The sequence below is a fragment of the Phalacrocorax aristotelis genome, chromosome 3 (genome assembly GCF_949628215.1).
Source record: "Phalacrocorax aristotelis chromosome 3, bGulAri2.1, whole genome shotgun sequence".
Taxonomy (NCBI): Eukaryota; Metazoa; Chordata; class Aves; order Suliformes; family Phalacrocoracidae; genus Phalacrocorax; species Phalacrocorax aristotelis.
In genome coordinates this window covers 85,859,426-85,874,864 of record NC_134278.1, presented here as the reverse complement: position 1 = coordinate 85,874,864, position 15,439 = coordinate 85,859,426, and the positions used below count along the sequence as shown (strand labels likewise).

General features: G+C 37.4%; 1 protein-coding gene across 17 annotated transcripts in view; it reads right to left on the bottom strand.

The window, feature by feature from the left end:
• Window positions 1-15,439, bottom strand: part of MACROD2 (mono-ADP ribosylhydrolase 2) — a 911,164-nt gene that overhangs the window by 66,068 nt on the left and 829,657 nt on the right. For 9 of the 17 annotated variants that reach the window (XM_075088275.1, XM_075088276.1, XM_075088283.1 and 6 more), the window contains 2 exons: window positions 12,071-12,112; window positions 4,629-4,709 (listed from right to left, as the gene is read on the bottom strand). In XM_075088275.1, coding sequence (XP_074944376.1) covers window positions 4,629-4,709; window positions 12,071-12,112 — 123 coding nt within the window. Of the gene's footprint in view, window positions 1-4,628; window positions 4,713-12,070; window positions 12,113-15,439 lie in introns of all 17 variants that reach the window. The other 8 variants (XM_075088273.1, XM_075088274.1, XM_075088281.1 and 5 more) reach the window with 1 other exon arrangement.

Genomic DNA, 15,439 nt, shown 5'->3' with positions numbered 1-15,439 from the left:
TATATAAAGGAGAACCAGGAAGGGGAAGCCTTAAGTTAATCACACAATTAAAGGACTAAGCCAAAAAATGGATTTTATTTTTTAGTCCCAAGACTATGCACTTTTTGTCATTGGACAAAAGCTATTGGGGAGAAGGGATAAGGAGCCAGGGCATCTCCCTCTTGGTCAGCATCCTACCTAATCGCTATGACCTGCTGAACCAATGAGTTGTCATGATAAGATGTGACTCCATTTTGCCTCATTTCTGCTGTGTACTCTAATCACTAGACTGACATCTGTCATGGACAGAGCATCCACCAAGTGAGGCAGAAGCCTGCTGGTGTAAGCCTCAGACTTCTGACACTGCCGAGCAACATTTCAGACATTTGATGTTGCCCTTGAAAGCCAAGGGGTGGATAGTGGTTGATAGTGTGATGACCCCATCAGGCAAAGAGACCAACTCTACCAACTGTTTTAAAGGTAATTTGTGTTCATTTTGACCTTCTGGGCTTGGCTTATCCATCAAACTGTTCTCCTTTCCACCAAGTGAACAGAAAGCAGACAAAGTTCAACCTGGACGAGCAATTCCAACAGACCAGCTCCTCGAACATACACTGTGCCTCAGCTAGGGTGATCATGTGGGACCAACAACCTATCAGGAAGAATCCTGTCATTCATTTTGGGAGAAACTTATGAGAAAATTGGGAGCAAGACAACTTGCAGAGCTCCAGTTTCAGGGAGGACAAGGAGGATCCTGACCTCAGGAGGCACAGAAACAGCTTTTGCTGCTTGGATTATCTTTCTCCTGGAGGAGGAGAAAGATCAGGCAACTGTGCTGCTGTTATTAGATGCATTAGTTGTCTTTGATACAATATTGATCAGCTGCAGACCATGGTGGGAATGGATGGGTCAGCTCTTGGGCAGGCTCTGGTTTATATCTGAGAAATCTCATAAGGAAAGAAAAGGCAAACAGTTTTGCTTCTCCCAGTATCAAGAAAAATCTATTGCACACACCTTGCTGCTCAGCTCATAGAGGAGGACATTTGGGGAGGTAGCTAAGAGAAATAAGGAACATTTTAAAATTTTATTTTGTTAGACTTTTGTAAAAATTGTTTGCTTTTGCTTGGTGACAATCAGTAGGATGAGAACAGGTGACCTGTGGCACTTTTGCTAACTCGTGGCTCCTATGCTGTGACAAGTACTGCCACTTTGTCTATGTAATTACTTTAGGATTTTGTTATGAAGCTACCGAAGTAAGAAATGCTAAGATTTGTTTAGAGCCAAACATATTTTTCCTACCTGAGACTTTACAATCACTCAATCACGAGTGCACCTGACTGAACGGGAAAGCAAAATTATCACTGGCTGATTTTACTCTCCCAGGACCCGGGAAAGGGGGAAAAGAAAAAAAAAAACCTAAAAGAAAATTACACTGTATGTTTGCACGTGTCAAACATGAAATACTGCAGGGAACCTGGGAGTAAAGAATATTTCTCCATGCTTCCAGTCTATTCATTTCCCCTTACCCATGCTACAATGAAAAAATACTGAATATAACCATTGACAGGAGAATCTGCTATGCAGTTCACGCTTGCTTTTCTCTATCAACTCTCTGAAGGCAGAGAACAATATATCTAATAGCATAATAACAGACACCATTAATACTTTACAGTTTCGATATAAAATTGCTTTCATTAGCATGTCAAGTGTTTATTTTAGCTTACTGCAAAACAAGCTCCTTATATACAGCCACCTATTCGACTTTCCTTGATTACAGATAGGCTAATAATGAAGGAGTCTACTTTCCGTGATCTTCTGTGGAGATTTTTACATGCACTGAAAAGATATTGCTCCATTACCTCTAGCCAATGAACCAGCTTGGTGTGCTGGAGAAAAATATTACAGCAGAAATATTACTAAACTCAGTGGAATAGTTTTTACAGACTGCCACAAGGGCATGCATGTGGCTGTTAAAATAGCAAGTTGTATTCCCATCTTCAGTCTAAAAGGTCACTGACAACTAAGCAGAGGAAAAAACATCTGTTTTTTCCTGTGCCTCAGTGCATATCTGTTAGATATTTTATATATTACCAAGGGGTAAATAATATCTAATGTTAAATACAAGTATCTTTGGACTTGCTTTTATTGCTAAAAGCCATGGCTTGGGATTTTTTTGTTTGCTGTTTTTTTTAATTTTTTGTTCTGGGATTTGTTTTGGGTTTTTTTTCTTTTTTTCTTTAAAATTTGGTGTACCTAAAGCATGTGAACTATCCCAAAGTTAAAACATGCTGAACAGAAAGCACTTCTGTTTTACCATGAGGAAAATTCACCCAAGTTGACCTCAGGTGGAGTTTGGCTTTATTGTGTTTTATTTGAGACTGTTTATATGCATTAGCTACTCTGAAGGTCTTTTTAAAAGAAAAAAAAAAAAAAAAGAAAAAGGCATTTTTTTTTAAGTGAAGACAAACTCCTACCTAAATAAAATTACTCAGACATGTAGTTCTGGTTCATGTCACACATTCACAGCTTTCATAATCTTCAAGGCTCCCCATTAAAAGTTCTTTTAATTAGTCAAAACTGACAGCTAATAATTAAAACAATAAAATCTAAATCCTATTCTCAGCCAAATGTTTGCAAATCCCATTTACTTAAATGGAAATGGCTCACAGGTGTGTTACATTAGACTCCAGCCACTTGGCAACTTTATAGGAATTCAGTGTCTGGAGCCTAATAGCTTGACTCCTCTTCAAAACCGAGGCATGGGTAATGACACAGAAACCTGACACAGGTTTCTTTCCCAGCCCCCCTCAGCAAATGCTTTAATTACCGTTTTTTTTTCTCCCCATCACAACCACCCTCAAATTTAAATTTAGACTTTCAATCCTAAACATTACAAGCCTGATTCCTCCCTAAGGAGAAGAGGACTCTGTCACTGGCTAGATTAAATTCTGCAGCAACGATTATGTGTTACAGGCCTCAAGTCTGCATCAGCAAAATCTACTGTACAGCATCAAATTCAAGGAATTCAAGCATTTTACAGCTGGAGGGTAATGCAATAATTCTATTGCCATGCTATTTACTTCACTCTTCCAATACATTTGTTTGTGGTCCACAAAGTGAACTGTAGGTCACAAGGAAACATTGACAGGCATAATAAACTAGGAAACGGTATCTAGTAAGCCACAGAAAACAGTGCAACATCAGTTATTTTTCCAATGAAAGGAAAATCTTAGAGTTTCGCAACACACTTTTTTCCTCTCTTTTTTTTTTTTTTGACACTGATACAATGAAAGCTTTTAGCCACCCTCCAAATAAAAATATATCATAAAAACTATTATTGTTTTGCATATTTATGAATATGGAAAATGACTCCACGATCCCACATGCCATTTAGCCTGCATACAAATTGACATGTAGTTTGTCATCATTGAATTCTCTAATCCAAACATAAACTTGGTACTTTAATTTGAGCTGGGTTTAGTACAGCATGAAAGGAAAGATGACCAGTCAGGATGAGATTTCTTGGGTGCCCCCACACCTTCCAGGTGATGACAGCTACTGCTTTAAGTACTTGCCATTAACAACCAGTCACAATGTTAGTGACAGGATGTTACTAGCAGTTACTTAAAGTGATGGATGTTAACATTTTTCTGCTCTTTATGACTCACACTATACCCCAGTCAGAATATTTTTGGAGCTGAATGCACGGTGCTGGGTCAAAATGATGAAGATTGTGGAGACACTGGTTGAGGTGCAGAATGAGACATGTCACTTGAGGAACAGTAGGTCAAAGAGAATCCACGATACGGTACTGTCATGGATTAAAGATTAAGGTTCATCCTTTTAGCTGTTTCACATAAGGGGAATTCTCCAGCATTGGGGCATTTTGATCTTCCACACATATGAGAGCAATGTGAAACTCTCCACTCTGAAAATAAGTCTTTGATTTTAACATCTTTTAACAACACTCCCAATGAGATACAGTTTAAGAAAAGATACTTTGATCCAATTTTAGAACAACAAAGACCACATTTACCTCCATACACATGGACAAGCTGCCCTGTGAAGACTCAAGTGCAGGAAAGCACTCTTACAGGAAGAACAGTATATGCATAACGTTAAGCACCTGTGACTTCTGACTGTGGATAGATGTAATGCACTGCATAAGGTCTAAAGCCATAAACACCATAACTGGGGTGGAAAGGGATACAGGAAAAATTTCTTACAGAAAAGGAAAGCAAGAATTTTACTGCTCCATGCTTTGCAGCAGGTAGCTGATTTACCTGACCAACTTAACCAACCAGACTATGAGCCAAGCCCTGCACAGCATGCATTACATTTTGTATTATTAATTACATAAAGTCAGAAGAGGTTAGAGATAAAACAGCAACAATTTCTCATTTTATATCAGCAATAATTAGTAGCCCATCACATAAAAATAGCATTTGTAATTCTGAATCTACCTTGAGATGAAATATACTTCAGAAGAATTACAATCTCATGATCTAGGCCAAAAGGAACTCTCCAAGTGTATGCAAATGACATTCTTAAATGAAAGTTTTCCAGTTCTTTTCCAAGATTTCAGAGAAACCTTTCCCCCCAAAATGCAAAATTGATTAATAGCTCAGAAAAGCTGCCAGACCACCTACCTTCAGCATCACCTTGCAGGTCCTCAGGCTGCTCCGCTTTGCTCTTTGTGGGAGATGGAGGCTGGCCTTTTTGTTCCAATCCTTCTTTAAACATAAAATAAGTATTACATATATTATTCTGAAATTGTTTTATTTTATCAAGTATTACTATGTGTGATACCACAACTGTGAGCACCTTTTATATCAGAATTCCATTCAGTGCCTGATAACCAACTTTCAATTATTAAAATTAATTACTGTGTCATCTGTTACAAAAGTCATAATATGCATATTTCAGTGTGGGCTGGACTTTCCCTAACTTTCACATGACAGCACTGAAGAAAACTCACACTAAAATAATCTACTTCTTCACAAGCTCTTAATCTCTTAAGAAATAAAAAAAATTAATAATGTTTTAATTTTTAGTTTTTAACAAAATATATGTTATACCACATTATTGAACTGTGGAGAAATAATCTGAACAAAATTATTTTTCCCTCTCATCTCAATTCTCCATCCAATGCTATAACACAGTAACAAATTAATATTGACTGAAATTAGTAATTAAATGAAAGGTAGGGAAGCAAGTCTGATACTGAAGTAAAGTTAAGGAAATGAAAGCTTTACAAGATAGAAATGTTCTGGCTGAAAAAATACATTCCTACCTTTTAGCCAGAAAGCAACAGGAAGATGGAGGAAAAGGAAAACCTCCTAAGTAAAAACAGTAACTGAGGCCAGTGAAGTTTAAGACCTCCCCTATTTGTAGGGACTGAAGTTCACAGTGTATAATACCCATGGCTTAAAATTTGAAAATTATTTTTCTACAACACTTTCACGACATCCTGTCATCTTAGTGTAAAGGATGAGATTACTGTTTGTTTGCTAAGATATACCTCAAGGCACAAACTGGTAGCAAGGAAAGCCTGTTACTACAAAAAGGACTCCAAGTCAGAAATTAATCATAAAAAGTATTTGTAAATTAAGACATTTAATGCAAGCAGTTTCACTAATTAAAATATTCTTCAAACATTGTTGCTTAACCATGAAAGCAGAGAATGGCAGACAATTAAAATTCAATTCATTGCACCTATTGAATCTATTCAACCATGATGGGAAAATTACTTTCTATCATTTGACTTTCTGTCAAACCTCCTGATGCCCTGTGGCCAGCTGAGAGCTTAGGTGAAGGAGAATCCTAAAGAAAACACACTTTTGTGCATGCTGGAAAGAAGTCTTGACCACTTGTAAGCGTGAAATTTAGAAAGACATATGACCTTGCTTGATTTACCCCTATTGCCATGCCATGAACAAATAAGAATCATGGTACTATCTCAAACTGATTAGCTAATTAGCAACTGGGGGAAAAAGCTACCTATGTGTGTATCATAAATTGCTTAAGTGTTCTGAAAACTCCCATCTTTTCTGCTGTCATACATACTCCACACAATCATCTACTTCATATGTCACTGGATTTTTAAACAGCTCTCAGTGATCCAGTGCCCAGTTCTCATAAAAGATTCAGCTCTGCTAAGAGCAGTAGATACTACCCTTTTATTTCCTACTCTTCCACAACTACATATATCTAGAACCAAAATGCTAAAAGTTTCCAAACAGGAGGTATGGAAAAAAGTAAGTGAGGATGTCAAGGGGTCAGTCAGTCAATCTTGCAGGGTCAAGGGGGATACTGTGTTTGTTCAAGAGACGAAAAGGGAGTGAATTGTTGGCTTTGCATGGAGCCCAGGAAACTCAGAAGAGTTCTCTGTCTGCCCTCCTCAGAAACTGGTTATTGTACTGTACTTACATCCAAAAGGAAGAGCCACAGATTGGGAAGCTATCAGGAATTTATGTGAAGCAACAGCTCAAAATGTCAACAAAAATCCCAAAATGGATATCTGTACGTAAGTGATTAAATTCCAGCCCACTTGCTTAATTTTAAGGAATGAGCATCACCAAAAAAGCTGAACTGAATATTATTTTAAAAATTTCTTCTAGAATGGATTTTCTATTTCATTAAAGAATTCCACATAGTTCAGAGCATAAAGGGCCCTTAGTAATCAGTAAATAAAGAGAGCTACTGCAAAGCAGAATGTGCTTTGAGGTTTGGCTTGGTATCAGGAGGTAGACCTTTCCCAGCAGCACTTAATATAGGACATGTCATGTGTCATGTCATCACATTTGCTCATCGGAATTTGAAATTAAAACACAATATTTGAGGAAGACAAGAGTTTTCAAGTGCTAAGATGAATTTATTTCTGGAGTTGTGAGAATTTAGGAGTAACCGCAAGAAATACTGTGGGGAAAAATAAAGACAAAAACCACACACTTTGTCAACCCTTTAAGGGGTTACTCAGGAACAATGGTGAAAGAGGTCCTGAAAATTACCAGGCTTTTAAAGACTGATTCCTGCCAACACTCTCCCATTGTTTTAATAAATAATTAGAATATTTATAGCAGACCATATTGATGTATGGCTCCTTTGGTTCCAATGCCACTCTGAACTACCTGCTACATTCCCTTTTTTGGTTGACAAGGATTCACATCAGGGAATCAAATCAACAAGAGTGTTTCAATCAACACTCACCCCTCTAGTGATGAATTTTATCATCTAACCAATCTGTGAGGGTTCCGAGGTTTCCTTCAGTCCCACAAATCAAATGTCAAGCCAGGTCTTTCAGAGTATCTGAATACATTAGATAATATAACCAACATCTTAATGGACAGCAAAAAGATGGAGAAGGAGGAGGTTTACATGTAGAGGAGCCAGAACTGTTACTATCTCAAAAGAAATTATCTTATTGCACTCTATAAAGAACCTTAAAGTGCTCACAAAAGGATGTAGAGGCACTGTCCCAGGAGAACCAGATTTCGATCACAATTTCACTGCTTTTTAGCAGATTTCTCTCATTCCAGAGACAGAAGAGGATTTGTGCAGGCTTCAAAATAATGTCTTTTTACTATGGTCAAAATACAACTCTCAACTGTTCCTGCTCTCCAACAGTATGTATGTCTTTCAGAACAGCCAAATATTACAGAAATTTTGCCTGCAAATTTCTGTTTAAAACCAGCACATCTAGACAGTTGTCTGAACTGATCATATTAAAAGCTTTCCTAATAGTGATCATCTGTGCAAAAAGGCTTCTGAGCTCTAACACTGGGAGATATTATTCTTCTTTATAGGCTAACTCAGAGGGGCAAGAAGCCACTTAAATCTCAGTGTGTCTCCAGGTAAGCTATTCCCAAAATCCCTCACAACTTCCAAAGCTCCCTGGTTACAAACAATTGCTATTTTCATCTCAGGAAAAAAAGGAGAAAGTCTCCCTCAAAAAAAAAACCCGTCCAAGTATAAGAGTGTGTACATAGTGGAATGTACAAAGAAATTCTGTATTTATACAGCATTGTTTATAATAGGGCTTCCCTTGTTAGTGTGAATGAGGTTCTTCGTCCTGCTATCCTAGCTGGCTGTGGCTTCTGAAGTAATGAATAGCTGGTTAATTAGGATGCTCAGGATAGGAAAAGGATAAGCAGCAGGGCATTTATTATGAACAACTATTAGACAGGAAATGAGAGACAGTAGTGTGGCAACATTTGTACAGGTGAAGGCAAAAAGTGAGTGAAGCTGAACAGACTGAGGGAAAATATAGATTCAGAACTGAAACTCTTTTCTATGTTTTGTTTTGTTTTTTGTTTTGTTGTGGTTTTGTTTGGGTTTTTTTGTGTTTGTTGTTTTTTTTTTTTAACATTAAGAGAATTAATTATGCCAGTGCATAATATGTGATACTACTGTGTAGGAATCTGGACTGTGCTTCCATAGTACCACATGCTTCTCTAATTTCCACATGCAATCACTGCAACTGCACACACAATTATGGCAGTATTAAGGCTTATTTTGCACGCTTCTGTGAATTGATATGTGAACCTATGGGTATAAAAGTGAAGTCCTTCAGAAGTTGAAGTTTAGAATAATCTTCCCTTAATGGAGGTTAAAACATTAAGCACCATGACTCTGCAGTGTTAAATCACTGAAGTTAAAAGTAGACAAGACTATTAGGTCATCTGGTCTTTCTCTTTGCTTATGAAGGAAATACTTCATAAAGGAAAGCTGAGATGTAGAACTGCACAGGTCTGTACCCACTATTACTATATCTGCCCTTTTGACTCAAGCCATTTTAACAGCAAACTGTATAACACATAACACCACCAAAGGTCTTTGAATTAAATGGTGCCATTAAGTCAGGATCTGCTACAAGATACAGCATCCAGAATAATAAACCAATGGGTTAATATCCCATGAGTCAAATGCCATTAAAAGAGTGGTCTTGAGTGTGTATATTTAATAAAACTAGGTTATTTTTATTTTAAAAAATTTTTCTTATTCTAGTACATCCAATATATGCAGTGACACTATTGGATTAACTCACTAAAATGATCATTCATGCTTGTTGATTTTATAGTATTAATGTAGATACTAATGGAGATTATCTAGAAGATGTAATTAAGATATTCCCCTATTTATTTTGAAGAGAAATCATAGAAGGACAAGCCTTTCTGCATGTAATAAGATATTTGCACTTCAGGGAGGTAGAAACACAAGATAGGTTACTTTCATAACATGTCCATCACTCGTTAATACACACCTTTGGTCATCTGTTATTCTTTACTCCCAGCTAATACTCTAGCTATTCCCAAGGCCTAATCTGGTGTGCACTGAAGTCAATGGACATATTCCCACTGACTTCAGCTGACAGCAGACCAGGATCAAGTTTTTTTCCTCTAATTCTTGCCACCAGGTTTAAATTAGACCTGATTCTGTAACCTCCACCTCATTCTACTACATTCTGCAAATGGAAATTGGTACAGATACGAATCCACATCTCATTTGTGTCCCTGTACTTCTCTGGGCTTTTTTTTTGTTTGATATTGGCCCTCAGAAACACCTAGCCAATAGGAAGTTGGAGGCACAGGACTTCAGGTGAAATTTAGAATATTTGAATCTCTGCCAAAGGTCCTACACAAGTGTATAGACTGCAACATATGCTCTCCAGGGATCCAACATCTCTTCCTCCCGCCCCCCCCTCCCCCCTTCTTTTTCCCTAAGCACAGGAATTGGAGAAATTATCCCAAAGCAGATTGGATATGGACAGCTCAAAAAAACAGGGTCATCAGTATTGGTGCCAACTGCTGACTCCATCTGCTGGAGTCATGACCTATGAAGTCAAGTGGAATGAAGAATGATTATTCAATTAATATACTGAAGTGGTTACTAGAAGTTGCTGCTCTGTTTTTCCCTTAGAACAATAAAAAGCAGGTATCCTTCAAATAGATAAAAAGCTGAGTATAAAAATGAAAACTCCCCTCAATGCAGAAATTATGTATGTATTTATAGTTCCCACAAATGCATGCTACAATCATTAAGAAATCCATAAGTCCATACACAAATAGGTTGAAAGGGCATAAACTTTGTATATCTGCCCCACTACTGGATCAGATACAGAAAAGATACTTCTCTTTAGCCATGTAGGTATTGATTGCTGACAATGAATGCACTGATTTCCAAAATATCTCCAAGTGATAAAGAAATAACCAAGTACATGTTGTTGATGCTCACAGCACCCTACAGGCAAACCTGTGAGAGAAGCTATGATCTCATCTATCTCGTCTGCACAAAGAAACAGACAGGTAGAGAAATATCTTCCTACAACAACTTAATTCAGTGATAATTTCCCAGAGCAGCTATGTAGCTTCACCCAAATTAATGAAGCTGTGAAGCATACAAGGCAAGAAAGAAGAGATCGGCTATTAAGTGGAAATGTACTTCCTTTTAATTCTAATTTAAAATGCCTTTTTTTTAAAAAAAAAAGTAATTTGCATAATCTCCATAAAAGCAACAAGACAAAAAATGCAAAATAATTGGATTATAAAAGTATACACACCATGATAACTAAAAAATGAAATTGGAAATGTTATATGAATACTGCAAATTCAACTGTTGGCTAATCTTTGGCAAATGTTTGTTGTATAATGACAGTGTTAATTTTTCTACTTTTCTGTAATTATGTACAACTATATCAATCACACTAATTGTATTAAAATTTCTAAACGTTCCTATCCAGTAACCTTGACACCAAAAAGTAATTATAATTATATGTAATAAAATCAACAAGGCAGAACAGCCATAAAAGAATGTGCTAATCCATCAGTGTAACATATATCTATCTGTGTATATCCATGTTTGCACATCTATGCATATACACCATTCTTCAGGTATTTCTAATTTCTAAGGTAATTAACTGGTTCCATAAATCATCATAATCCATTTGTCTTTAGGACAATCTCGCCAATTTAACAAGACAACATCCTGCTTCAAAAGCTTTTACCTCTGTTTGCTGGCTGGTATATCTCTGCCTTTCTCCCTGTGGCTCTCCTTTCTGATCCTGTATCTTTTTGTAAAGAGAAGAACTGGAAGTTCCTGCAGAGTCACTGGGCTATGATGAAATCAGGGTCACAGAGACCCAGGGGACAGTGCACATTCCTAGTGCACTGTCACAGATGGGTACTATCTCGTTAGGAAGGAGAGGCAGAGAAGAGAGAAGGCAGAAAAGAGAGAAGGCAGAGAAGAGGGGGAGCTGCACTGCATATAAAAGGAGGTCCTTCACTGCACAAAAGTATCTTATGGAACAGGAGGTGTCCACTGAGAACCTCTGGGTGAAGGTCAGCAGGGAAGGTAACACAGGGTGCTGTGCTGGAAGCCTGTTACAAAGAGCCTGATCAAGAGGATTAAGTAGATGAAGCTCTCTACAAAACACTAGCAGAAGTCTACTGACTGGAAGCTTTTGTCCTCATGGGAGATATCTAATACTCTGTCCTCTCCTTTTCTTATTCCTCAGGCCTTTCTTTCCATTATACTTATCCATCATTTCCATTTCAAGTCTACCCACATCCACAAACCCTAAACACTGACACTTGTTTTAAACAGCAAACTAGGAGGACCAGGAAAAAAGTTCTCTGAAATATTGGCCAATCAAGTCCAACATATTACAGAATTTGCAGGAGAGTTTTGCTGCCATTTTTATTGCAAACAAATCATGTCCACTAATCAGAATTGCAAATGACTCAAGAATTGCTGTATTCACACCTTTTCACAGACAGAGAGACTGTAGAATTTTAATTATTTCCGATTCATGTTCAAACTAGTTATTAATAAAAAGCACCCAAGTATCACCCAGAGGCTCATAACAGATGATTACATTAAAAAGGTAGTCTCAGCCGTTCTTACTGTGTACTATTTATTATCAGGGATGGTTTAGCCTATGTTATGTTAAAAACCAGAGATGACTGTTGTAACATTAGCAATAAATGATTGGCACTGCTTATCACAGCCAAGGCAAATAGTTTCAAGATATCTTTCGGTTGGGTTGATGCTTGGGAGAAGCGATGTATTTTAGCAAAAAATATAGTTTACTCACCTGTCTCTTCACTCAGCTCAGTCCCTTCTTCATTAGCAGCATCTGTCAAAAAAAATTTAAAGAAAATTATAAGAATACCAGGAAACATCTAAAATGAAATACTGCATGTTTCAAATTGCTCGTATCTTAGTTTGCCTCCTTCCATTTAACATTTTGCAGTGAGATCTGGAGGTGGATGGGAAAAGACTTTGATACTAGACTGTTACTACCAGATACAGGAAATGCAGGGAATAAAGACAAGGAATAAAATTTACAAAAATTTTGCAAATTAGGGCTTGAATAAAATGAAATTGCCTTCTCTTTTCTAGCAGACTTTTTAGTTTACTTCTCAAGTTTCAGTTTGCTTTGTTTCCTGGGAACAGCTGGCTATGTTAAGAAGAGAACTACTTATCCAGAAATAGTACCACATAAAGAAGTTACTATAAGCTTGCCAGACAGTACTTTGGTTTAAGACCAAACTTGGGCTACCCAAGAATTGAACACTTGTAATTATTAAGACGATATATGAAGAAAGAAGATTCCTTTTGCAAAATGTTACATTTCGGTAACAAAGGAACGTTTTACCACAAGTTGTTTCTATGAAGAAAAAAAATTATTAACCTTAGTTAACACCTAGGTGATTCAGAGCCTTAATCATCTAATGAAGATCTCATCGACCACAGAAGTTTATGTCAACTATGCTTCTAATACACATAGACCCCATTTATACCCTTTCAAATGGATTTGGGCACATGCAAATCCTGTGGCAAGCCTACAATTTCTGTCTAAAGCTTAACATCTTTCAAATTTGCATATGTGCATATTATGACAACCATTTGAATCTAATGGAGTTTTGCAATATTATGATCAACAGTAATGAAAACTAACAGTAGTATTTAGGTCCTAATTTACAGGGTCAGATCTTTACATGATAAACTCTGCTGAGATCCAAATGCTGTGACACACGCTATGAGAATTAAGCTCTGCTTTCACCAAGATTTGGAGCCTGAAACTTTAAGTAGCTTGAGAACAGAACAGTTAGTTAATAACAGAGGCCTTCACTGAGAAATACGTTTGCTATAAGCATTAAAATCACAAGCGTGAGAATTTTCATAGATGCTTGTGAATCTACAGTAGATGGATCTGTATCCATCCTTCTCTCCCTTTCACCTCATTCAGGCATGATCTAGAGGGCAGGACTTTCAGAAGCCACTAAACGAGAGCAGGTTATGTTTCTCTTGAGTTTTAGTGCAGCCCAAAGGATCAGGACTGAAAAAAGCCACTGCACATTTTACTTCTTTTCTTATTCTGCAAACAATTTTTTCAAAGATCAGAAAGGCACATGGACTCTACTGTACAAATATAAATTCATACACAGAAACTTTAAGGAGCTTTGAGAAGTAATTTTTGAGATAAGAAAATGAAAAATCTTGTTAAAGCCAATGGCAATTCTGCCACTGACTTCAACAGAGCCAGGGTTTTCAACTGGAGTCCTGACATTTTTCAACAAACCACTCAGAAAAACTTTCGTTAACATAAAGATTATTAATTATTCAGTTTCCCATAACATGTTCTTTCCATGGAAGCATTTATGGTGAAACCAGCATGCTAGAATTTCAAATTAATCTAAGACTTGACATTAAATCAGCAGAATATAATATCTTAACATACATATATCACCCGGTTTTCTGCGGAAGCTCTTAATTATAGTTCTGTAAGTGTCTTGGAATATGAAATACCCAAAGCAACAGAATAATTTCTAAGCTGGTGATAATGGACACAGGCAAGAAATCTGATGTTATTAAAAAGCAGTGAAGTCATTATGCAATATAATTATGAAGAGGCAAAGACTGCTTTTGCAGACTAAATGTGAATTAAAGGCCATTTTTTTCTGGGAAAATGAACCTAAGTTTTGCTGAAAGGCAGTAAAGTCTTTATGTAATTTCTGAAAATGGAAGTTGGGCTCCCAACTACTTGATGACATGATCTCTAGGTCATTGTGGTGCTTTCAAAAATTCTAACCCAATCTACTAGATCTGAATCTGAGTGTCACTTTGGCACACAACACCCCCCCAGTCATTTCATGTGTCTATAATCCTTACTCTCACACTATTAACGCATCTGGTGGAAGTGCTTCCCTGTCAAATATAAAGCGGTCTCTTTCACCCACCTTGGTGTGGCTGGCTGAAGTGAGAAACCCCACGTTTACTTGTCAGAGTTCTATGCCAAAACCAATTATTTGAGATAAAAACCAGTGTTTTAGAAATCTACACCCAAAATTCATCTACTTTCCCCCCAAAAGTATTGCAGGCAGTTTCTTGGTTATTGGTTCTGAAGAAATAAAAACAAGTAAAAATATTTTTTACTGAAACTCTACATGCCTTCTGTAAAGCCAAATCAGTGCCAAGATTGCTATAAATTAGACCTGTAATACCTAGGTGGTTTTTTGTTTGTTTCATTGGGTTTTTTTAATGTTCCCTATACATTTTTACACCATCTAGAGAAAGCCTTCTAGAGGTTTGCTTTGGTTTGAAATATGCACCAAAGACAGTCAATCCCAAAGCAAAATCGAAAAAACCATGGAAGAACCCAAGAGTGAATTTCTGACACCAGTAAATGTTTCCTTAAAGACTTATCATCGATATCTGTTGCCCAAACTCCCCCATTTGAAAGACCAGAGGTGAGGTCCTCTGTAACTCTCGCCCTTACTGAAGAACTGTAGAAAAATAATTGACTAGGAAAACACGCTATATTGTGTGCATGCATGTACCCAGTCTTGGTTCCTCTTTTGTTGGGAGAAGCAGAACAGCGACCTTTCACATAGCTTCCCCATTAAAGCCCTGGATTTTGGGAAGTTCTACCAAGATGACCTTGCTGGAAAAGAAATGACAGACCTTACAGCCTGGAGTGAGAGGAAAACTGACAGTGACTCCCTACGAGGGTCAGCCCACCCCCAAGAAAACTCACATCAGTATTTAGAAGGCTTAGGATACAAGGAAGCCATCTAATCCAAAATGTGTCATATGGTTGAGCGCGCAAAATTTTCTAGCTTGTAAGTTGGGCTATAGTATATAAAACTAAGGTATTAGATCGGGTGATGTATGGGAGAACAGTTTCCAGTCAAGTATAAAATAATTTACAGTTGAGAGTCAACCTATGATTGAAACTTACCCTCTAACTCATGCTCTCTGGGGTAACCATATCTCTAAAGATCAGAGTGCTTTGCATTTGGGAGCAAGTTGCTCAGAGTGTACACATTTGTATAAGTCACAGGCTCTCTGGTAGAGTCATGCACCAAGAGACGCTGTTACTCTTTCATTCCTCTCTCCCTTGTTACCTGCCAAGTTCTGTGAAACAGATTAATTGCAAAATACTTGCTCTTACTGACAC